The sequence below is a fragment of the Photinus pyralis genome, unplaced genomic scaffold (genome assembly GCF_008802855.1).
Source record: "Photinus pyralis isolate 1611_PpyrPB1 unplaced genomic scaffold, Ppyr1.3 Ppyr1.4_LG5, whole genome shotgun sequence".
Classification (NCBI taxonomy): domain Eukaryota; kingdom Metazoa; phylum Arthropoda; class Insecta; order Coleoptera; family Lampyridae; genus Photinus; species Photinus pyralis.
This window is the reverse complement of record NW_022170596.1, coordinates 20,110,910-20,135,897: the sequence shown is the minus strand read 5'-3', so window position 1 is coordinate 20,135,897 and position 24,988 is coordinate 20,110,910. Positions and strand designations below refer to the sequence as shown.

The 24,988-nt window shown below is 35.7% G+C and overlaps 2 protein-coding genes across 2 annotated transcripts; one reads left to right on the top strand and one right to left on the bottom strand.

The window, feature by feature from the left end:
* Positions 1-4,583: 4,583 nt before the first annotated feature.
* Positions 4,584-6,405, bottom strand: LOC116171245 (xyloside xylosyltransferase 1-like). The gene is made up of 3 exons (XM_031487957.1): positions 5,544-6,405; positions 5,351-5,492; positions 4,584-5,302 (listed from the first exon to the last, which is right to left on the bottom strand). The coding sequence occupies exons 1-3, from the start codon at positions 5,989-5,991 to the stop codon at positions 4,828-4,830; spliced, it is 1,065 nt and encodes a 354-aa protein (XP_031343817.1). The 5' UTR covers positions 5,992-6,405; the 3' UTR covers positions 4,584-4,827.
* A 4,125-nt stretch (positions 6,406-10,530) lies between these two features.
* Positions 10,531-21,908, top strand: LOC116172639. Its single transcript, XM_031489884.1, has 4 exons — positions 10,531-10,636; positions 20,953-21,145; positions 21,199-21,367; positions 21,420-21,908. Exons 1-4 carry the CDS (start codon positions 10,620-10,622, stop codon positions 21,626-21,628), a joined length of 588 nt encoding a protein of 195 aa, XP_031345744.1. The 5' UTR covers positions 10,531-10,619; the 3' UTR covers positions 21,629-21,908.
* The last annotated feature ends 3,080 nt before the right edge of the window (positions 21,909-24,988 follow it).

The window sequence follows — 24,988 nt, the reverse complement described above, 5'->3', positions numbered from 1 at the left end:
GGCTACAAAACCAGAGGTCGGGTGGTTGAGGTAAATTTTTCATCTGTGACAGAGATGGGAATTTCCTTAGATCAGTTTCGAGTCCTGCAGTTTTCCTAATTTGTAAGGTAAATACCGGAGTGGTATAGAACAACTTAAGACCTTCTGTAGGGGCACCTCTAAAATGCAATATGCGGGTCACTCTGTAATTGGGCGTAGGCCTCTTGGCCTAGAACAAGAGGGACAATAAATAAATAAAATAAATAAATACCACATATTAAACAGGTCAGCCCGCTGCATATTAATATTATTTTAATTTATTCAATATCAAACGCATGAATATTTACCAATCTTAACCACGGCAACTAGTCTATAAAACTGTAGGAATGGTTAAGGCTTCTGATGGACGGACAGACAGACAGACAGAGAAAGTAGCTACAATAGCGCACCCAACTTCTTTGGAAAATGCGCCAGAAATCATTAATAAAGATTGAGATAACAGACCTACAAAGATATAAAATGCGGAAAAGAATTCAATCAATCGCTGGTGTAAAAAACACAGTTAGACATACAAGTTATTGTGCATACATTTATTGCAATACATTTTGTGTATCCTCCCTAGGAACATACTGTTGAGAGGTTCCACCCTGTATAGGTATACAATTTACGACGATGCACACATTTTTGAGAGTTGGCAACCACGCAATTTATAGGAAGGGAAAGCGATTTCCGTCATCTAGAGAGCACACACGTGGGTTATGTTTAGCATCTTGTCTTGAATGGCGGTCGTGAACGCGTCGCTCCATAAGTAAATGTTTATTGTTATTTTGTGTTTTTTAATGCAGGTAGTAATCTTTGCGTTTTTTTATATCGTATTTGTGTATTGTATGCCACATTTTATATTTTTTGTGTTTAAATCTGTTTTTTTTAAAATTTACTTGGTTTAACCTCAATGCAGAATCACATATGTGATACCGTTATGCTATTGTTTGTATTTGTTTACGTTTTTGATATAATGCTTGCTTAATTTATGTTTATTGATGTTGATTACTTGGTCTTGTCCCTGAAGTAACATTCCTATAAGTTTTGATCATTTTATTTTAATATGTGGAAATTACCAATTCGCTTGATGTATGTACTGACTTGTTTGTAACTAACAATTTTCTCCGTAAATGAAGCAGTCACGGCGGTGGTAAAAACTGTAGTCAAAATTGAGCTACGACACCTAATTCCTTGATTGTCTTCGACACTCAACTGTAGGGTCGAAACCCCGAAACCAAGGGCGGGTTACCTATCTTGCCAGAGCGGGATTACGCTAATCAAAACTCTTCAGTTTAGAATCTATGTGCGATAAATGAGTTACAATTTGCTAATTTCAACATATTTTTGCCGAGTTGAATTTGCCTACAAGACCATGTAGTTTTCCATCTTGCTGTTAACAAAAGGATTTTATTGCACCAAAGATAAGTCACATCCTGTGTATTTCACCCTTTCTTAGAATCTTGGTACCTACTTATCTGACCCATAATTCCCAAAACTTGTTTTTAACCTATATTATGTTACCTCTTGAAGTTTATTATATCTGCTACTTTTTGTGATGTTATAATTTTATATTACGCATTCACATCATTACAAACAATTAATTTTACTACACAATTTAATATTAATTTGACGGCTGGTTTTTTTATTGGTAAGTTCTTTTTTTTGCCAGCCTATTTCTATTTTGATTCGGTGAACTACCATTTTCAAAGTTTATTTTTGCAATGTAATTTATTTCGACTTAAATTTCCGAGCTTTAACAATTCATAATAATAACGATAATTATTAAACAAACTTTTCACAATTTTAGTGTTTTATTTTACGTTCCTTCCCTACTGTGCTTCAGGTCACAGCGTTGTTTAGTTGTTTGTTTTTGTTAAGTTAGAGTAGAACCTGGGGGTTAAGTATACTACACTAAAATACCTATAAGACTAGATGAAAACACAAATGCAAAGTAGTAGCGTGCTTGCCTTTTAATGGGGTGACACTTGAACAGAAAAACTAACGTATGGTTTTGAATGCTTCTCAAGTTTGAACTGTAAATTCTGAAGCAAAACTTACGTAGGTTATCTTACCCTAGTAGAAGCTCTCTTGTAATTCGTGGGGCACAACGAATTCGTGAATAAACCGCCATTTTGGGGCGTCATATAATTAGAACACATAGGTAGGGATTAATACGGATTTTTTCGGATTTTAGGTGTGGTAGAACTCAAAGTCAAATTGACTTTTTTCACTACCGAAACGTTGTTAGTATAAGAAGCAAAGTGTGCATTTTCAGACGTTCGTTTTAGACCGTATTTGTGCTCAACTGGAAATCCGGGTTTCTGGAAATCGTGGTATTGAAAGCTGTCCGTAAATTTGGTGTAGGAGATTAGAGCAGATTTAAATTTTTCTCTTTCGATAGTTACAACGTTTTCACAGGTAACCTTATTAATTTGGATTACTCTCTTAATAAGTGACATCGGGAAACGGAATTCTTCCAGACAGGAGAAAATAAAAACACAGCCGGGCAATACTCGCGAAGTTTCAAAAACAAACTACGTCAATTTAGTAGGTATACGAAAGTTTACAACTCCACGGAACATATTATAAGAGATCTGTAAATTGTCCTTTTGTAAATCTTTATTCATTGACAGGAAAAGTTGTGTGAATTGACTAACCAAAGTCTTATGTTATTGTGTAAAAAATTATTTGCCAAGGATTTATTTTTTTACCTAATTTCTTATATTTTAGTCGGTGAGAATTTTCCTGTAAATGGGTTCAAATTGATTAGCCGTAAGCTGCATTTTTAGAGGATAGCCATTGAATTTATAATAGTTATAAATTCAATGGCCAAAGTAAGTAGACAACGCGCATACGAGGTCAGATTTGGTTGGATTTGGTGCAAACGTCGGAGTGTCGCCCCCGTTATGAAGTCACCTTGAACAGGCTTATCTATCCATTGATGGCCTGTGGCCTAGTGAACATCGTTTGTGGTCTGTGGTGTACAGTGCATAACCTTGGACTTGTTCATATAGGGTATACAATATACATGGTGTCTTAAATTGAGTAGGAAAACATGGTTATATTTGTTATTGTTATAATTATACTTAGGTACAGATTCGGTTAAATTGGCAAAGTTGTGTATAGTTTTTGATGCTGATGGATATTACAATGTCATATTTTGAAAAAAATAATTAGTGTCGTAAATAATTGGGAAAAAAATGAAAATCGCCATACTTAAATAGTTCAAATATTTTAGTACCTACCAAAGGGAGCTATCGAAAAATATTTTTAATCGAGTTGCAAGATTCGATGGAATAAATTTGGTAGAAATTCATTCCTTTCGTTGAGACCTTTCATTAGAATACCATGAAGGATATAACTAGTCCCCCCCCTCCCCCGCCACCACGTACTTTGATAAGAGGGCAGTAGTTGGTAGAAAACGGTTCCTTTCGTTGATACCTTTAATTAGAATACAATGAGAGATAACAAGCTCCTTCGCTCACTGATCTCGAAAAAGCGTCGCACGGGAAAGTTATAGTTTGTACAAACCAATTTATTTCGATGAAACCTTCCATTAGAATACCATGAAGGGTATTTTCTAAAGGTTAACTTGGCACCACTAAAGGCCTGCGTATGCATAATCTGAGACTAATTGGTTGTCGTATGTAAAAGTTATGCATCCTTACAAAATGCGCTAAAAAATACGCTATTAATCGTTATGGCTGGCTGGCCGACTGTCCGGATGAGATCTCAGCAACTACTATAGCTAGACTTCAAATTTTCACTAAAAGCTTTCTGCTATAGCGCCTATAGCGTAGATGTGCAGGCTCTAGTCTATTTTGAGTTAAATTACACGTGAGATCGATAATTGAAGAAAATAATTTCGATATGGTTTTCGCAGGTGCTATAATTTTACCGTTAGCGCTACCAGTATCAAAAATTAATTATTTACTTTGTGATTTGTTTTACAAAATAAAGACGTCCCTCAATTCAAATTAATTACCTATTTAACGCAGCCAAAATTACTCGTCAGATCGATAATTTTATACTTCGCTAATAAAATAGTGACGTGATGTATTACCAAAAATGCGCTTTAATATTGATTAACAACTGATTTACAACTTGTTTTCTCTATCGAGTGACGTAAAAATCCAATATGGCGTCCATTTGAAATAAGGAAGTTGGTGTCAAGATCTCGAAGTCATTTTAAAATTTTTTTCTACTCTTATTGAATTTATCCCATCAAATCTTGCAACTTTTATTTGAAACTGTTTTCGATAGCCTTCTTTGCTACTAAATTATTGACCTTTTTAAAAATGGCGAATTTCACTCCTTTCCAATTATCTAATGCGATTTATTTTTTGCAAAATATCGCATTGGAATATCCATTAGCATCAAAGATAGCCATGTTATAATACTCAATTTAAGACATCCTGTATACATATATATATGGGGTATACAGACAATTTTTAATCTAGGCCACATAAAATAGACAACATTCACAATTATAAAAAAGTTTATTTAACTTTGTATATAGCACTTTCATATCACCAATTTTCTAAATAAAAAAATATATTTTCGAAAATCTCAACAAAAAATACATGCAAAAAAACAAATATAAAAAATACTGAAAAATACCAGCGAGTAATTAGTTAATAAATAAACATGTAACAATTTTTGCGAAATTAAAGTATTTCGCAGTTAAAACCTTGAGAAAATACCTACAGGCTACATGAGGCTACCAAACATTATTGGAAAACTTATTGCTTACTATACTGTACATGTTTTAGTAACAATGCACCACAAGCCACGATCCAAATGAGATTACCTTAAAATTTTAGTATTGCAATTGCCATGTAAAATGACAATTTTGTGTGTGCACTTAAAATAGTTGTCGAAAACATCATTGTAACCGTGATATTTCCACCACGTACATAACTGTCTATTAAATCCGCAATGAAGAGTTTGAATTAAATTTGGATATTCGTAACCTACTAATGTATAAAAATCTTGGTCGCCTAAATGGCCTTTAAACATATACTTCTCAACAAGATAATCAACAAACGATTCGCTTAATACCTTAGAATACAGTTGGGATTCTCTAATTCTACGTAAATTTAACAAAACTACACCAGAGTTGTATCCTTGAAAACCATGTGGATGCACAAGTCCCGATGTACTGTTCAAGTTGTAAAAATTACCAAACGTTGTATTTGCCGAAAGCCTGTATTTATGCAAGCAATGGAGATAAACCGGACTTAATTCGGGTGCTAAACCGAACAATGCATCTCCCTTAAACCTGGAAAAATTGCATTCATACTTTTTGTAGAATTTCGGGCAGACTTACCTATCAAATTCTCTAAAAAGTAACACTATATCATCTTTAAAATATAAATCACAATCTAATATAACAGCCATTTCTTGATCAAGAGGAGCGATGCGATATAATCCGAGCGAAATATAAAATAATGCATCGCTATAATAAGTACCTAGTAACACATTTAGTTAAAGCAATATCAATATCAAATTCGTTTACTAACCAGGTTTAGAACTAAAATGGGGTGTCAATACTGCCACAATATCTTTCATGATATTCGACACTTCGTTAATATCATAAAAGTTCCAGTCAAATGGATGCTTCGCATGAGACGACACATTTACAAACTGTGAAAGTGCAATTCTTCTAGACAGACTGTCTGTAATCACATGAAAGTTTAATGGGACACTCGTAACGTTTAGTACATTATCAATTAGGTTTTGAAATTTTAATTTTAATGGCGAATTTTCGGCCACTTTGGTAAAGATTAACCAAACGTTATACCCTGTCCTCGTTACATTTTCTGGCGTTAATGATTTTAAATATAAAACACTTTCGTTTTTCGACGGAAATTTCTTGTTTTGCACTTTTGGACTAAACACATCATAAAAGAATACTAATATTATAAATGCTATCAAATTTATCACAATTAGGAATTTAAGGCGGTTCATCTAAATGAGATTTTAATAAAATTATAGGTATAATATATAAATTATAGTACATATATTCATTTTTGTTACTTGTTTATTTTCTATTATTTTTATTTATAATTATAAGTGAGGTTACGTTGTCTATCAATCATTTTGTGGTTGTGGCCAAGGTACAGGCACTGTTTCAACATTGAAATTCATGAAATTGATAGAGTACAGAGCGATCAGTAATCATTGCCTGGCCGATTCTAACTGATTTCGACGGTTGAAATTTCAGTAGTTGCGTCGAAATTGCGATCGTAACCATCTATCGGTGTTATCATGAACTACTAATATACGTCATTGAAACGTCATAACTTCTCTACCGTTGAAAATAAATTCAACTAGACTAGAGTGGTTGAAATTACGATTTCAACGTCGAAATAGAAGGGATAGCGACAGTGCGCCCTTTGTTATTCGGAAAGTCGCACGTGGTTTTATCCTCAATTTTGTGTTTTGGTACACTGTTTACATTTTTTATCCGTGGCTTTGTTTTGTTTTACTGTTACCTACGTATCTTACAATGTCGGAGACTAAAATCACATCCCAACAAAAAACCATTTTAATTTCCTTCATGGAGGCATAATAATAGATACGATTGTAGCTACTGTAGGGTTAGGGTCGAACATATGGTTTTGTATATAAAGTTTAAAATAGTTCAAAATCAGACAGCCAACTTAGCAAAATATAAGATCAAACTTAAAGAAACATAAACTTCCTATTACACCCTAAGAGTAGAAATTTGGTGTCATGGCGCCGTCGAAATTCTATTTCGACCGTTGAAATCAGTTAGAATCGGCCCCGAAACCGCTCTTATGAAAAATGACACTTATTATACTAAACATTTTAAAGCAATCATGTAAATAAGATTGATTAGTTTCCCAAATGTGTTTTGCTTGAGCAATGATCAACTTTCACATGAATACTTGCTATTAGCAGTCTCATATATACTTTTCGTGTTTAATTAACTTATGTTAACGTAGGCCACACTATTTTGATGTTTCCTATGTACATTATTTTACAAGTTGTGTTATCTCAATTGATTGTACATGTACCTATTTTAATGTGTTTTTTTACTGAATTGATTTATCATGTTTCCACCGCATTTATGATGTCTCGTGTGTTTTGTTTTTATGAATTTGTTTAATTGCATTTGATTCGATTACCTCGAGATTTATCATCAGTTTGAGATGTTTTATCTATGTGTATTTTCTCTTGCATTTTATTGCTGCAGGTGATTTATTTCATGTATTTGTGTGGGCTATGTCAAGTTTTGTCCCGTACAAGGTTTCACTGGTATGGTCTTGTTGTGTGCGTAATATATTTGTTTCTTCCTTCCCGATTATGTCTCACGTCCCAACATGTACAAGAACCGATTACACAAAGTAGGAGTTCATTCGTGCCATCCATATTGAGCCGAGCTGTCCAAATTCAAAAGTGCCGCGAAACGCCCATCGTTTCGACTTGAAAGATAGGTGGTTCTGCTCGTAGATTTTTCCCCAAGTTCCCAATGGTATAGGGTAAGTCAACGTTTTCAGTGTCGGCTTGAGAGACCCCTAGCATGATTACACAATATTGTCAAAGAATATCGGCCCCGCGTACAATTCGCCTTCTCGACATCGCTAACCACACGCCTACCTTCAGAAGATGAAGCGGAGCTTCCTGATAAACATGTAGTTTTCAGCACTCCTTTTGGGAATTAACGTATCCATTAAGGTGAAACCAAGCCTCGTCCGAGAAATAACTTTTGTGTAATAAGTTGTCGTCTCGTAGAGTTTCATTAAACCAATTGCAATAATTCACACGTTTTTCAAAGTCGGGACGATATGTGTTCTTGTAGCACGGTTACTTTGTATGGGTAGAAATGCAATTTCCGTATGACAAACCAGTTTGTTGGAATAGCTGTTGCAGTGGCTTTTGCGGGGTTTGTTCAAGACGAGCACGCACATCTTGTACTACCGCCTAGTTAGCAACAGTTGGGCGACCAGGGGATTTTCCACAAGCAACACTTCCTGTATCGTCAAATCGCTTAACTACACGAACAATATACACAGGCGAGTCGAATACGTCCAAACTCCGGTTGCGTATTTACTTCCATTGCGGAAATGGGACTGTAAAAGCAGCTTAATTTCTTCTAAAGTAAAAGGCATGTCGCAATTGCAGAATATTACAATCTAAAACGATAAAAATGAATTTCTGAGTTAAAATGTAATTTGCCCACCCTATAATTATTCGTTGTAAATTGGTAGCTGTGATAAAGATTTTTTGTAAAACAAAAAGATAATGTAGACAAATGGTTGTGGAAATAAAAGGATCATAAATGGGAGGTGACAGGAGGATTAGATTTAAAGTGTACCGTACAAAGGAGGCTTCGATAATAAAGAATGGAATAGACTGTATTTATTGTAAAATGAAGTCCGCTATTTACGAAGGCGATATTGCAATGGAGAAAATTGCTCTTTTCTGCGATTTGGTCGAGGACGATTATTTGTTATAACGAAGTCTTCTTGATGTGCTGTGTTGACGCTTTGTTTCTTAACAAACACGTTCAGGGTCGCTGCGAACTGCACGGCGACATCTTGATTGCTGTTGATCGATCAATCGATGCGAACGACGAAAGCTAGTCGGCCATTGATGAACGGCGGTTTCCCAACGGCGAATTGGCAAGTGCTCGATGAATGGGACGAATTCTGCGCGACGAGTACACATTTCGCTTGTGCGGCTCATGCGCGCACACGTAACAAGTAGGAATATATACAGGCACGGAAAAAATGCTTATGTACAGGGTATTTTCATTAAACGAAAAACGAAAGGATATTTTATTCTAGTTTGGGGACGAAACATAGTAGAGGTTATGTTTAGTATTTTTGTTCAGCATCACATGCATTGCGGCAATTAATGGTTACCGACTAAATGACGTTTCACGCTATAACAAAATAAAAAAATTCGTTTTAAACAGAACGAAAGATGAATAGGTACATGTACATATATGTTAGACTAAGACCAAATATCGTTTCTTAATGCAGAATAGTGCGATATATACTCATACATAGGTTGCTAAGAATGAATTTTTTTTTTAATTTTCGGGTCACATACTGAGCTATGAGAAAGTTTCAAACTTTGATGGGATTATGTTTAATTTATTATAGGAGAGCATCACTATACTTTCCATTCACAATAATTAGAAAAATTCAAATGCCGTAAACGAGCCACTTCACAAAGAAAATATTTAATGGGGCAGTCGTACTTTGCTGATAAAAGCTAACATTTTTAAGAGAGTTCACGCAAATTCTGTACCTATCCAATATAATGTCCATAAACCAGTCTTTATATAACTCTCGCCAGGAAATATTGCCGGTCACAGCACATCTTGTATCCATTTACAATCTATATGTATTTTGATGATGGGGTACTCTAATGAAAGGTTTCAACAAAAGGTATTAATTTCTACCAACCATAGCCTCCTCCTCGGCTCCTTATCGTGATCGGATATATTAAATCATTCTTATCTCAAGAACAGATTGTCGGAGAATGGTACTCACAAAGGGCGATTTGGACGTCTGGTAGAAATAGAGACATAGATCTATTGGTGAAGTCTCCCCATTAATCATTTAACAAGAAAGGAAACATGGATCAATATGGTATGGTATATACTACCCAACCATTTACCAAGCTATTTCGGTTTTAAAAAATGTGCTTTATCTGCTTCGTATTAGCGACCGTTATCGGGGGAAAAAAATAAAACTCAGTTTTCTCGGTTTTCTGTAGTTTGCGAAATGAAAGTAAAATTTGTTTAATGGTCTAGTAGGCCCTGGCTTTAATTTATTTATTAGTTTTGACAGCCCTCATTTATGTATCAAACTTTGCATAGGTAGGTAAGTTAAAGGTTTAGATTGTAAAGAGTAGGGTGAAATTGTAACACCCTGTGGATCGGTAATGAAGCGTTTATAAGGACCTATGTTTACGCGAACTTATAGTTATAGAAAAAGCCAAAGAATTAACCCCTTCCGTGTGTACATCATATTTAGGAACACTCTTTATAATGACGACTGCTTCAGTGCAACTATGTTATGCGTTTTGCTTTGATGGTTTGATGGAATATTAACTTGTTCATCTTCAGGAAATGAATTTATCCTATGAGCTGAGTGTCAGTTACATCATCTACAAATGAAGAATGGAAGCATGATAAATGCTGGTCCAGATCATAGAAATACAATAGGACCTATTACTTTGTTAATAAGTAACATCAGGTTTATATATTATGTAGGTAAGTAAAGGAAATAATTTCAATCTCAATAAACAAATTTGACGCTCTCTATTTGGAAAGCCGGAAAGGCCCAAGACGGTATTCTTTCTTATCTCCACTAATTACTAAATCAACAAAGCTTAAACAATGCGAAAAATTGAATGCCAAATAACTTTGCAGTTATACTCGTACCTACTTCAGTTGGATTTGTTTAAAATGGTAAAGGTTGGCGGATTGACGCTAAATAAATATCTGATCGACTGTAAAGTGAAGGGAAAAGTTGAATAAGAATTTATAAATACAAGTCTGGGTTCTTTACAGTAGTTAGTGGATTGAATAACAGCGATTTAGAACCATCCCCGTCATGAAAATAAAAGTCGCGTAAGTCTCTTTTATTATTATTCTTTTACTAACGATACATCTCGTCGGGATTGGAATGTGACCTTTTTAACTCGTGCGGTACTGACTTTATTATTGCAAACCAAATTAGGCGCAACTTTCTTTTTTATGTTGTTGATATTGACGGAGAACAACGAAAACTAGACTACATGGGTCTTTGTGACCGTTTTCCTGGTAAACTAGTTTCATTTAATGATTGTAGTAGTACCTAGGTAACTATCGCAACAACCTTGATTAGATAAATCAATTAGATTTGCATAAAAATTAGGAAGCGAACCTTGAATTCCCTTCAACTAAATCCATAACAATTTTCCATATTTTTATTGATCGGTAAGGTGGAGTATAATTAACATTAATATTTTATTGGCGCAACGGAAAATATTAGGTATCTAATTTATGTGTGAGATTGAAGCATTGAACTTCGATTTATTTGAATTTAAAAGAAACAACTTTCATGTGATGCACATTAACGATGATAATTTCAAAATAACTATTAAATAATGTTTATATAATTTCAAATTAGGAATGAATAAGTAATTACTTCCACTGCAATTTTTGATTACTATGTATGCGTTCGGAGAAAACGTTGCCCGGCCGGAAAAACGGTAAATAACGGCACAAAAAAGAAAGAGAAATTAATAATCTCTTAAGGACTTTCGATTTCGTGTGGAACGGGGGTCATAAATAATCGGCGGCGCCGAACTTTTCGATTTACAAGGAAGTAAACAGTGCGAGAATGCTTGATAATATGAAAAAGTAGATCAATTGGCCTGCATGCTAACGGGGATATACATTTTTTTGTAACCTTGTTTTCAATGCCTCGCTTTTCTGCGTATTCTCCGAATATTGCAATTTAAACTGACGTGTAGGTATTCATTTTAGGTAACTACAAACGAAATACCTATACCAATTTATATATTGCGAAATAGTAGGATCGGTCAGTAGACAGGTTAAACGAAAGTTTTGTCCCGCTTTAAATCAATACAGAAAAAGCCTACATCTATCGGGCAATTATAGACATTGCGGCCGAATCAACGTTTGAAAAATTCGATGTGATTGTTAATTGAATTGCTAAATTAAACACATTATTGGACCATTAGGCGATAACCATTAATTACATTTATATAACAGATTTCAACATACCGACAAACACATGTTTATTTGTAAAAAAGATCTTTTCGCCCCCAGAAATTCGCCTCCGGAATATTTGCCCCCCATAAAAACTTGCCTCCAGCAAAATTCGGTCTCGGAAGATTTGGTTCCGAAAGAACTAACCTCCGGAATTTTCGTACAAAAGAAAACTCGATCCCGGGGTATTTTCTCGCAGAAGATTCGCCCCCGGAAATCAGCCCACAGTATTTTTGCTCCCAGCCCCATATGCCCGCCCTCATCAGCGACACCAGCATTACACTAACCCATGCCCCTGGTGAAAAATAGGGATGAAAATAAATTTTTATTAGCGCATTCTTTAAGAATTATCCTCAAATTTGTTTCTGTTTCCAAGTTCCATGTTAGACAACTCTCGGTATATAGCATCGAAGTACTTAAAGTTACATGTAAAATTTTTAGCGTTGTTGGCGCAATAAAAACGCACACCTTCTGCACATGGAATGTGGACAATTTATACTTGATAGAGGGGACTGTTCTGCCACCTTCAGTTTTACAATTATTCACAAATTGAAATTGAACAAAATTCATTTTACGGATTGCTATCACTATTCAAGTTTTTGAACCCCCTGTATATTTATTTATAATGAAAATACCAACACATTCCACTAAAACGGAAGGTGTTTAAAACACTTTATTGTATCGATATCATCACCAATCGTGTTCTGCTGGCGTCTCTCCACTTCTCTGTCAACAGAGTCTTATTTCAACATCGCATACCTTTCTCTTCCCTTCAACTCGCTGATCATTCTTCTTTTTCCTCGTTCCCACTTCTTCCAACACCTCCCTCAACAGTCAACAATCAGGCTTCCCTTAATACATGCTCAATCCAATTACTTTTCTTTTCTCCTATTTTTGATAACACATCTTTATTTCTAAGTCTATATGACCATTTGATTTTTAAAACCCTTCTCGATAACCTCATTTCCAGATTTTCAATTTATTCTTTTTCCTCTCACCATGTCCACGTTTCACAGTCGTATACAAAGATCTTACATGCAAAACACCTTTTTTTCAACTTTAGCGGTAGCTGATCCATTTTACTACCATAAGTAATATCTGTTACTGCTTAAACGAAATAGTTAATACCACGGCTAGCTCAGTAATCAAGCCAATTGCTCTTACCTTGCGGAAAGTTAATTCTTTATGTCCCCTTATAAATGAAAACCTTATGCTCTGGTTTGATGACCCTCCTTTATGATTTAAAAATTTGAACTAATTCATGTGACAAATACACAGTAAGATCTCAAACTCCATGTGCTGATAACATTTCCAATGTAACTATTATCTAGATTTTTGGTAATTAATCTGAAACCTGTACATTTTTCTGTTCAAACGATTTCCACACCGCTGGATGCTAAATAAAATTTAACCCACACTGAAGAACGGTACCAATGAACTTAAAATTCAACTACCCGATTAATTAGAAAAAAAATCACCAAAATCTTTGGTCTGGATTCGTTTGTCGTTCATAAAAAGTATACAAATCTGCTAATGGAATACACTCCCGTGGGCCGATCTCTTCAGGAATGTTAAATTGACTTTGAGCATACCATTTCTATACAATATCCCCTGAAACGATCAACTCCTGTTTTTGTCTCGGTTTTGGTACAATGCAAAAATATTCAATTAACTTTTATCAATGCGTCGAAGTTTTCTCGAATTGAATGGACTTTCTTGAACTTTTTGTATAGCGTGGTTTTGAAAGATGATGGATGATTTGAATCAGAAATAAACTGGGCTTTAGGTTTCTCGAAATTTCATAGTTGGTATACTTAGGGTTTAACAGCTAATAAAAGCACTAATTAATCGCCTTTAAACTGTTTACGGATCTAATCTACCCATTTAAATCGAAATCTTATCCCACATATAAATAAGATATCAATAAGAGGGGCAATTTGATTAATACATTTGTCTTTTATCGTAAATAACCTTGGCACAATAGTGCATTAAACATTGTTGTAATGTATTTTATGTAAAATATAACAATCAAATGCAAAAAATCCAATTCAAATATAAACGCAATGAACGTTCCACACCTTGGATCACAACGTTTTCATGGTAAAACTTATTTAAGTACGATTACACGATCAAATTATCTAACCAAAATTTGTTCCTAGCGTATCAAGAAGGCATCGATTGAACAAAATCAGCCAGCCGGTCGATTCTACTACATAACGAAATTCCTTTTTTGCATAAATACGCCGCTTTATACTATGCGATCAAAAAGAGTTGCTGTCGAGTCACCTTTGGAATTTTTGTTTACATGGGAAATCATATTTAACTTCCAAAGGTGACTCGACGTGAATCCTTTTTTGATCGCCCGTTATAAGTTTACTTTTAATGGCAATTCGCAGAGAATTTACAGTCACAAAACAATAATTTCGTTGAATTGTCGAAACAGTTTTATTTTGTAATGCGGCAATAAACTTTAACTATCGCGATAAAAAATATCACGTACGATACATCTTCCGTATAAAAAAAAGTCGCACTCGACTTGCAGCATAGATTTGCCTTGAAAACTCGGCGAAGAGTGTCTCTCTGTTACTCCATTTTTTCTATTGTACTCGCCAAGTTAAAAACCCGAAACGGCTCCAACGAAAACCAAGCTTCCGCTACCTTTTTATGCATGTAAATTATAAAGGTATAGCAAAAAGTGTATTCCTCACGCTCCGTAAGGACGGCAACACTGTGGCGTTTTGACTTTTATCTGGTTATACCCTCTCTTCTTATCATAACGCGCTTCATTCTCCCGCATATTAGTTCCGTTCTCTTTTATTATGAAGCGGTACGCGTATAAAATTTCTTATACTGGCAAATTTGTAAATTCAGAATCAAATCTTTCTAGGCCTCAAGCGATCACCTGATGCAAAATATCGCTATTCTTGCTTTTATTTCTGCCATGCATTTCCGTTCCTCCCTCATTTCGGTTCCAAGATATTTGTACCTATCTGTTCACCTAATTTTCAAACCATATGCATCATACTGTTATCGTTCAACCATTCTATGCAGCTTATGTACCGGGTGACCCAATAAGACTGTTCCTCGGCCTTATCTCGGGAACCGTTCGTCGTATGACTTAGGGGTAAAAAAAAATTCTAAAAATTCTAAAAGTTCTAAAAATGACCACCAGAGGGTGTAACTGCCATCAATTTTAAAATAGCATTTTCTTTAAATTTCGCATAATAAACTACACATTCTTTTTTTCACATTTTTAAAGAGAACCACTTTATCTATCATTTTCGTAAAAACAAAAACTCAATTATTTCAAAAACAAAGATGGTGTGGGGCATTCAATTGTTTTTGTAATAACCTGCTTTAACTTCTTAACCGTTTAACCCATTTTAACAAATTTGGTATGGTTGAAAAGAGCATTCCTTGGGCAATGAGTATCAACCAAAATATAGTTAATTTCGTTGAATCCTTCTCCGCCAGAGGGCTAGTTTTGACACTACGACCCAAAATCCTAAAAAATCCAAAAAAATCAAATGATATGACTTTTTCTTTATGAAAAAGTAGCCAAATAACATTCAAAGAGGGCGGTGAAAACCGTTTTTCAGAATCTCGTTCCTAACCTCAAATATTGAGAAAACGAAATTAATTAATTAATTAATTAATAAAAATGCTTAAATTGTATCTTAAATTTACTTCTTATGTATTTCCGGCATTTGTCGATGGCGCGAAAGAAAAGCACCCTACACTTTTAGGTGGGCCTTGGAAAATTAAACAAATGAAACACGATGCATTATAAAATGATAACAGCCGTAATTTGTAAATTATTCTGTACCTCTTGCTCCTGATCAAGGACGGTCGTTACGGTTTGGACGGTATTGGCGGTCGGTCAGTGGCGAGTAATCTACAACAAAATTACGGCACACGGAAACAACCACACTTTTCCAGAGCGAGAACGGAAGCAAACATGATCCAACTATTTACGGGAAACAAAAGGAAAGCGCCCCCCTTTAAATTACTACCTTTAAATTAAACGGTACGGTTAAATAACCCTTTGAATCAAACTCCAAAACTCAAAATTCAGAGTTGAAAACACGTAAGATCTCTCCTCTCACCTTCTATAAAATTCGGAAATTTCGGAAAGGGAAACCAGGATTTTCTAGCCACCATTACGAGCTCTTACAAGCTGGTTCAAAATTAAACTTTGCTCTCTGACGTCCTAAAAATCGGGAATTTGGCGCAAACATTAGTATAAATTAGCGCGCTTCAAATGACACTAAGCACTATCTAATCAGATGCCGTTTTCTGCAACTTAATTTTAATTAGTTAAAGGGAATTATATAATGCTTACCTAATTCAAGCGCCAAGGTCTGCGTTATCTACGTAAACTATGGCGTCCTTGAAACTTTACCCTGATCAGGATCACCTAATATTTCGAACAGAAAATCGGCGAATAACTCATAAATATGTATATGTCGTAGTCTTTTAGTGAAATCCGTCATTTCACGAAACGCCTAGTCCGAGGCCTAGTCATTTAGTGAAACGCTGAAAATTTGTACGTGTGGGGTAATTTCCCTTCCCCTTCTAGATCGATAAGGATACCATTTATCGATTTCCAATGGGAACGGAATCCCATCGCTTGGCCCTGGAAAGTACACTGTGCCACAGTTTCATATAAATGACTAGGCTTTTCGTGAAATGCAAATGACGGATTTCATTAAAAGACTACGACATACCTATATAAATATAGCAAAAGAGCTCCTGGGTATGAGATGTCAAAAGAGCCTTCTTCATCTTTTTACCTACATTGCCAATTCACGAACTCCGTAGTACAAATTTGGTAAAGAACCCACCTGCAAAATTTCATCATAATCGGTCAATTCGTTTTCAAGATATCGTGCTAATGGACAGACTGATAGACACCGAAAAATTATGAACTCGCTAGGAGCTCGTTCATAAACGGAACTGAAATCATAAAATATTAATTTGCCCTCATCTTACAAATGACGAGAGATTTCGGACGTTTAAATTTCCGCACAACCAATTAAGCATTTAATTCTGCACTCCATTGCCAACTCCTGAAAGATAAATAAATAGATACAGAAGTCTTTGGTTTGGGTTCATTTATCATTAATAAAAAATACACCAATTTCTTCGTGGGATAAATTCCCGTGAGTCGACGTCTTCAGGAATGTTAGAATGACTTTAAACATAAATCTTTTATACAAAATCCCAAAAAAATCGACGATGGTAAAACGCCTTGTACTATACAATCGGCGAGCTAAACTTTGGTTACTCATTGAAAGTGAATCTCGAAAAATGATTGACGAATTTAAATCCGAAACAAACCGTACTTCAGGTGTCTCGCAATTTATTAGCTTGAAATTTGGTTTATTTACTGGAATAATTTACCAATGTTCAGCAGTATGGAAAGTTTTGACAGCCAACAAAAGCACGAATTAATTGTCTTTAATCTTGTCACCGGCTGCCGTTTAATGCACATAGATCTAATAACACCCCGTATACACAAGAGAACTGCACAGTTTTGATTGACAAGTTTTTTAACGTAACTAGGCACTCCAAATATAGCGCAATGAACTTTTTGCACCTTGTACCTTAACACTTTCGTGGTAACAATGTGTTTAAATGAGAGGACGTTAATCGCAAAACGAATTTGTTCGCTTCTGCTTGAGGTAAACCTTCGGTACTGTTAAAATTTATATCAGTCGGCCGGTCGACTCCGCTACGCAATTAAGTTCCTATTTTTTTATAAAACCACCCATTTATTATTACATTACCTATAATGGCAACTCGTCACGAATTTAAAATGCACTCCCGACAATAACTTCTTCGAAATTGGTTGCACAATTTTCCGGTTGTGCCGCTAAGGATTCTAAAAATCTCTGGGAATAACATAGGATTTTGAAAACATGTTAATCGCGTTTCAGAGTGTGTGTTTTAGAGCATTTCAAGCTTTTTAGAAGCATCATAGGCCTTTCCCAAAATATTCTAGAGCTTTTCACTTTTATAAGTGTCTGAGGTCATTTCCTGACCTTTATATGACAACGAAATCTATAGCGCTATTAAGGGATGTGCAATATATTGTTTTCAACCCTTGTGAGTTGACTGATTTTCTAGTCACTGCATCGCATTTTAGGTTCTTTACAATCTCTTTTTAGAAACATTCTAGGGTCTTTTTAGAACTGTAAACGCTTAGCTAGTACCGAGAAGGGCGGGGTTTCAGCCAACGCCAAATAAAATTCTACAAATGGTCTAAGGACTAGTTAAAGACTTTTTCTCGTGCGCCCTTTAAATACAGTAAACTAAGTCCTCTTTAGGGCTTTTTCGGGTTTTCAGTGTTACGGCGCTTTTTAGTATCGCTCAGTAGTTTCTAGACCCGCCTATTTGAAGAAAGTGTTCAGACGGCTCCTCGAGAAAGGCTCTTAGGATCTCTAAAGGAAGAGACTAAATAGGTTCTGGAAAGTGATAAAGGTCCATGAAAATTCATTTTGGACTTTCATTATGGAGTCTTTCTTTTAAATGTGAACTACTGAAGCCAAGCACACACAAAACAAAATGAACTTGAGCTAAAAATTGTTATTATGCCAATTCATGGCAATTGAAATACAGTAGACTAACCAAATTTTTACAATACATTTAATTCGCGTCTCATCGATCTCCATAGAAGTTGTCTTGATTAAAAATTCCTCTAGGTCGGGGCTCGTATTTGTGGTATATGAAGTTACAGTAATTGGTAAAATATGTAGATGAATTTTTCTTAGGACCCTCCCAGCTTGATTAGATTTCTGTACTGGTTTAGTACGGTTTCAGTTTTCCAGATGTCAAGGTGCGTTTTGTTAATAAGAGTTCGCCAGCTTCTATTTTTAATTTACGCATTTGTGAAAATTAATTAATTTTCCGTTGCTAGCATAAAAATGCAACGTGAAACTGGATGTGGTTCGTTCATAAGTTCGTATGGCTTGATGTCATCTCTCAAAGTCGCCAAAAACACGCATATGCTAACAAAAGCACAACAAAAACACGTGCAAACTTTACACAAAAAAATTGATTTTAGTTTCTAAAAACGCACAGAAATGTGAAAAGCAGGTATGCAACAAGTTAAAAAGCGAAAGATTGATGACAGCTGATGTCGGGTAGTGATTTTTGCAATGTTTACGTATACGTTTTTAGTTACAACTGACAAACACAGGGACCAGAACAATTAATGAACGCCCGTTACTGATAACTAGTCCACTCATCCATTTCCTTAATGAAAATTTAATTACATGATTTATTTATGTACAATTAAGTATGAATGAATTTATAAGAATTATTAAATAGATCTATTTATAACATGTAAATTTATAACACACTAGCTCGAATTTCACGATCATTTCGACATAGATCATGAGACTTCAACTAAGCATGATTCAAGCAAATAAAAACTCTAGAGCATTCTCGAATAAACATCACATTTCTCTGGAAAAAATCATCACATTCGTTTTAATTTCTTATCGACCTGATGGCGCCTCGATGGCGCTATAAAAGTTCGCTACAATAGTTAAACCATTAAAGCTGGTCAAGCCACATAGCTTGCTGTGCTTTTGTTCAATTTTGTTTTATACTTCTATTTACCAAAGTTAAATATCTAAACAGCAATGTAATTATAATAATGGGTTAGGCTTAAAAATCAAGCCTTGCTCGTTAATCGTTATGTAGCAATTTTGAAAGCAAACCATTTTAGTTTAGAGTAAAAATTGAATAAAATATCCAGCGTTCTTTCGTTCGTTCATTCATGCATACCTACCTAATTCTGTCCATTAAGTATTAAGTTATTTGTATCTTCGCGATCTGGTACGAAATACATCGTAATCACGTCCTTGGATTTTATTCGTAACCGCATCTTTAACTAATTTTATTCTACCTTTTTTGAGTTTATACGCTCGGTAAATCTCACCGCTAATATTGCCGAATCTGCGTATTGTCTCTACTGAGAGGTTCCCTAAAATTTTCAACTCTTCCATAATGTGAGGAGTTTTGGTGAAGAGATCAAACAAACATTATTCTCTACACTCTATATTGTCACCAAGCTTCTGATCTCTTTCGATAATCGCTTTCATCTCGCTTTCCTTTCCCTATTTCTTGCTAGTACTAAGTAGGCCGCTTAGCGCGATTTGAGTCAATTTTATGAGGGACCGGTGGGTCCTCCTCCTACCTAAATATACTTATGGTTATCGTGTTGTCCAGCACCTTTGACTTCAGGTATATTGAGGAATTAGTAAAAAAAAGGGCAAGATGCAGAAAGAGGTACCAACAATGCATTGAGGTCAATACCGGGAGGTACTGTCCGACCTACAAGATAAGAATAATTTTGCAATTCGAATTAATATAAATATTTAAATAAGTCAGCCTTTCCTAAATGTAGAACGAATTAAAAGGTTTGATAATGAAGAACAATGATTAAATATAGGTCTTTGAGTCAATGAGTATACTTTAAGTCACTTCTGACTGTCCTCATTAGTTGTGCTTATGGTTTTGATAAATGTAATGCTTTCTGGTCTATTTAAAGTGAGAGCTTTTTTCTTTTAACGTAATAGTGACCTTAAATGTTTTCGAATAATTTTGCAACTCATTTGTCAAGGACTCTAATAAATGGTTATGGATGCAAATGTCACCGTGAACAAAGCCGGCAACAACATTCTTCCTCCTTTCTCGCAGTCTAAAATATCTTTTGGGTCCTCAACAATGGTGACAAATATTACATAAAAATGTGCAAATTAGCTGCAGTCATTACTAAGAAAGTCTGTTTAATCCTAATTTGTGTCAAAGAAGACGTTGTAAATGCCCTACCTGCAGCATTGTAGAAAAGGTTAATGTATGAGTATGACATTAGGTGTAATTTAATGCATCATAATGTAACTAAACTTTCACTATTTTTAACCCGTGTACATTACCGTTGAGAATCGCAAAGTGTCGGTGGATTAAGCGATGGTACGCAAAGAAAACGTACCAAATTAAGTAGAAAACCGCACGAGTAGATTTAAAAAGAGTTAGTTGAAGGTCGATAAATCTTCTTGCAAGAAGGGGATTGGCATAGAGTTTCGCAAGTTCGTGAGGAAAGTTAATTAGGACTTAGACGTGTAGAGATTTAAAAATAATCGTGATTTTGATTGTTTCAGTATCTTCTTGGGGTTCGCTTTATTAGTGCTGTCAAACGCAGCACCAGCGGACGATTATGATTACGCCGATGGTGCAGCGGCTCCTCCACCGAAACCGGCTGCACGCAATCCACTTTTAAATCGGCGAAATCATTTAAATCGGCAAGCGGCACCAAAAACGTCGACAACTACGACAGCTGCGCCCGAAGTTGCCGTATGTTGAAAATTTGTCATAACCTCTGGCGATATAACGTTTCGCACTTGCAGGAAGAAGAAGAAATACCCGAAGACGAACTGGTTGAAGAAGAAGTGCAGCCAGAAACCAGTTCCACGACAGAATCCGGCAGAAGGCTGAAAGGAGGAATCTTACGCCCATTCCGAAGCAACCATGATCTACTGGAAACTCTGAAAAAAAGACGGGAACAGGCCATTATTAGTAAGTACCATATGAAAACCGTGGATAGTCTTACAAACATGTCCATCTTCAGATAAGGCGAACTCAAAAACAGCCGCCTCTGATGTGAACGATTCGGAATCGGTCGGCTCAGAACCGGAGAAGCCGGCGTCTAAACCAGCGCGCACGTCGTCGTCATCGAGAGGGCGTTATAGTAAAAAGGAGACCAACGCCGTAGTAAATGAGGAGGAATCGCCTTCAACAGCGGCACCAAGAAATTCGGGAAGGAGATTTAGGAACTAAACGAAATTTTTACCAAATAACGAATTTATTCGAACAAAATGAGACCTGATGGAGTGAAAGCTTTCGATTTAAATTTTACCACTATACAGATTCCCTAACCGATCCTGGAAATTAATCAATGTATTTATTATTTATGATTTATTCAAGTTATTGTTGTATAATTTTAAGCTCTTATAGCATCGATTGCATTCGCCTCAAGGGACATTGTAATTTTATACGATTCGGATAATCAGATGTATTATAATAGAAACGTATCTTAGTAAACGTCATTTCCTGTTAATGTCTTTGACACGGTACTGGATTACTAATGGCAGTCTGATTGGATGTGGCATTGGATCTTTTTGCTATAATTTCTAATTTATGGAACAAGTTGAAAATGTGATGGTGAAATATGTGTTTTTTGTTCTAATGGTAGGTATTGCCTAACCACTCTGGTTTTTCCTGGAAATCATTGCAGATAGTTATTTACCACATACCGCTCCACTCCTATATAATTTATCGATGCTATTACTTTTCATAACGTGTTACTAAGAAATGTCACAGTTTGGCGGTAGCCAACGTTATAATGAAGAGGAGATGCAGGAATTCGTCTATCACTCGGTTGGCATGAGATGTTCCGTTTTGCCTGCCTGCACTTTGGACGTTTTGACATAATGGGAAACGATCTCTCTGAGGTCACTGAAGGCAATGTGGATGACATGTCAATACTCAAATTTAATGCACGATTTCTCGGAATGACATCTGCAACAAACACCAACAACCCGAGTGCATGTACTATTTGTACCTACGTGCATCCGTATGGTGAAGAACAATTAGCTTAGCTTTTTCACTATAATTATAACGAACGGAATTCCAAGGTTTAAATATTTCTTTATAATAACTTGAGTAGGGATGTTTAATACCATTTGGAAGAGATCATTTCCGATATTTAAAACCCATTCTGCAACAACAGCAACAGGGTCCATTACTGGAATCCTATAACGAAGGTTACAATACAGGGTTGCAAATTCTTGATCGTATTATTAAATGTTAAACTTTACACATGGCTACGTCAAATTTTCGGTAATAAATACACAATGCCAAAATGTTTATATTTTTAGTTTAGAAGACGTCCGTTGCTTAATATTGAACTAATTGGAAAAGTTTTCCTTCTAACCGAGTTCATACACGAATATTTTATACAGTAAATAATCCTTTCAAAAAATTTCAAAAGGGTTAAAAATGATCAGTCCGAGCGTTTAAAGAATATTTCTATTTATAGTTTAAACGTGAACATTCCAAACCTTCCAAATCCTTAAAGCAAATGGTTTGGATTGAATACAAATAGAAACACTTTACCTTAGTTATAAAGCGACTGCCCCGTGAGTCGTCCAAGCTTAGAATACTGGATTACCCTCCGTTAGGTCTCATGACATGGAACAGAAATATGTTGATGCTGATGCCTGACTCGTAGCGATATGGGCTTTATTGATTTCCAGTCCAAAGCAATACTCGAAGTTATGTTATCCAACAGTCAGAGTTAATTTTATTAAAACGCATTAGCTGCGTACAAAGTTCTCTATGGCAGATGATCACTGCTGACGTCAAAGGTCCATTTTATCGTCGAAAGCTGAGTCAGTTTTTAATTCTCTAATTTCCGCTATCCCTCATGATTTAAAAATCCCCTAAAGCGGATTTAAGAAAACGGCCTCGGTAGGATCCTACGGGGTCATTGGGTTTGACATTTGACCAATTTTCAATAGGCTTGTTACATGTGGTATATAGGTCAATTGTGCAAAGTTTGAACCGAATCGGCCCAAACGTTTGGCAGTTATCGTGTTCAGGGGCAGACGAAAAGATGGACACCCTCGACTCTCCTATAAAGCTTGGATCGCCTGGATCTACTTCATATTTAGCACCTCGCCCGTTTGTTATTATTTCCAATGAAAGTTTCCCTTTGTAAACCACAAAAAATTTTCTATAAATGAAGGTCGCTACTGACTACACACGCGTTTTTCCCAATGGCTTCTACGGCTAGTCGATTTAACTTGCTGGTTCGACTCGAATTCAGGCAACACGTACTAAGCCCACCCTGGATCTCCGACACGAATTATTTGTTATCCGACGCGTATCCTTATCTGCTTGACAGGCACTTCCCCAACTCAGAGCTTCCGTGACTGTGGAATTTTTAAAGCCATTTTGCATCGCGGTCACCCGCATAATGTCCTCCGAAAGCTTCGTATTTAAAGTCACAGTGAACAACTTGGCAACCAGCCGACCAGCGCTTCAGATGTGGATCGTGAGAGAAACATGCATTGGCAACAACGACGTCCCAGGTCCCGCTCGGGTCCATTCAGGAGCAGTTCTACTTCCCGGTAATGACCAGTGTTGATACCACCACAAACCAGACCACAAATTTGGTTCCAAAGCCAAGAACTACAAGGCGCCCTGCTCGTACGGACGAACGCGGGAAACTAGATCGTTCCTCGCCGCGTGTGGCAGTGCGTGACGATCTCTCCTTTTAAAACAATATACAGGGTGAGTCAACGATTGCGCGGAGTAACTTAATGCCTTGAAGACAAGAGTTTTCGATAGAGTACTTTTGTATTATGATATGGTTGAATATTCTCCACATTTTAAAAATATTTGGAATTATACAGGGTGCGCTTACAAAGTAGGTGTAATTGTAGGTACATCTTTTTTATTATATGGTTAATATCCCACAAACTAGTAGTTTTAAAAATAATTCGATTTGTAAGAAAAATTGGGCATTTGCAAGCGTCAGTATATTGTCAAAATTATTACTTAAATTTTGATTCCAGGTTATATGTATGTTTTATCCTGGGTTAAATAAAAGTCCAATAAATACATATACTATGAAACATTAAAAAAATAGCTTACAGGGTATTTTTTTGGTAGGTCCAAAGTTGCAAAACTTCATATTAAAAATCTGACTTTTTTTTAATGGAACACCCTGTATATTTTTTGTCAACTTTTATTCTCCAAAAACCTTCAAATTTTGATAATAATCTCCTATAACTATCTCTGATAGTTTTCGAAATATCTTGATTTTCCTGGTTTTTATATCCTAATCTTAAAATAAGTTAGGTAACTTTAAAACGTCCGCTGTCTATAATTCAACTAATTTTCTCTTTGCAACTTATTCTTTGAAATTTGAGAGCCACAAAAGTGATTTACCGGTTCAAGGCTTAATTTATACAGTACTTATATCCAATTTCTTCCTCATGAAGAAATCACCAAAGAATTTGATTTCTCGAGCTTTAACACAAAATATGTTCCCCGGCTTAACCGAATTTCTGTTCTTGCAATTTAGATGCGGGTGCTATTGGGAGATGAATTTAATTTTTTCGGCAACTTGAA

Coding starts and splice junctions, on each gene's coding strand:
- LOC116171245 (XM_031487957.1), bottom strand. CDS start 5,991: ATGAACCGCCTTAAATTCCTAATTGTGATAAATTTGATAGCATTTATA. Junction 5,493..5,543: donor CCATTTTAGTTCTAAACCTG/GTTAGTAAACGA, acceptor ATGTGTTACTAG/GTACTTATTATAGCGATGCA. Junction 5,303..5,350: donor CTTTTTAGAGAATTTGATAG/GTAAGTCTGCCC, acceptor CAATTTTTCCAG/GTTTAAGGGAGATGCATTGT.
- LOC116172639 (XM_031489884.1), top strand. Junction 21,146..21,198: donor CAGCTGCGCCCGAAGTTGCC/GTATGTTGAAAA, acceptor TCGCACTTGCAG/GAAGAAGAAGAAATACCCGA. Junction 21,368..21,419: donor ACGGGAACAGGCCATTATTA/GTAAGTACCATA, acceptor GTCCATCTTCAG/ATAAGGCGAACTCAAAAACA.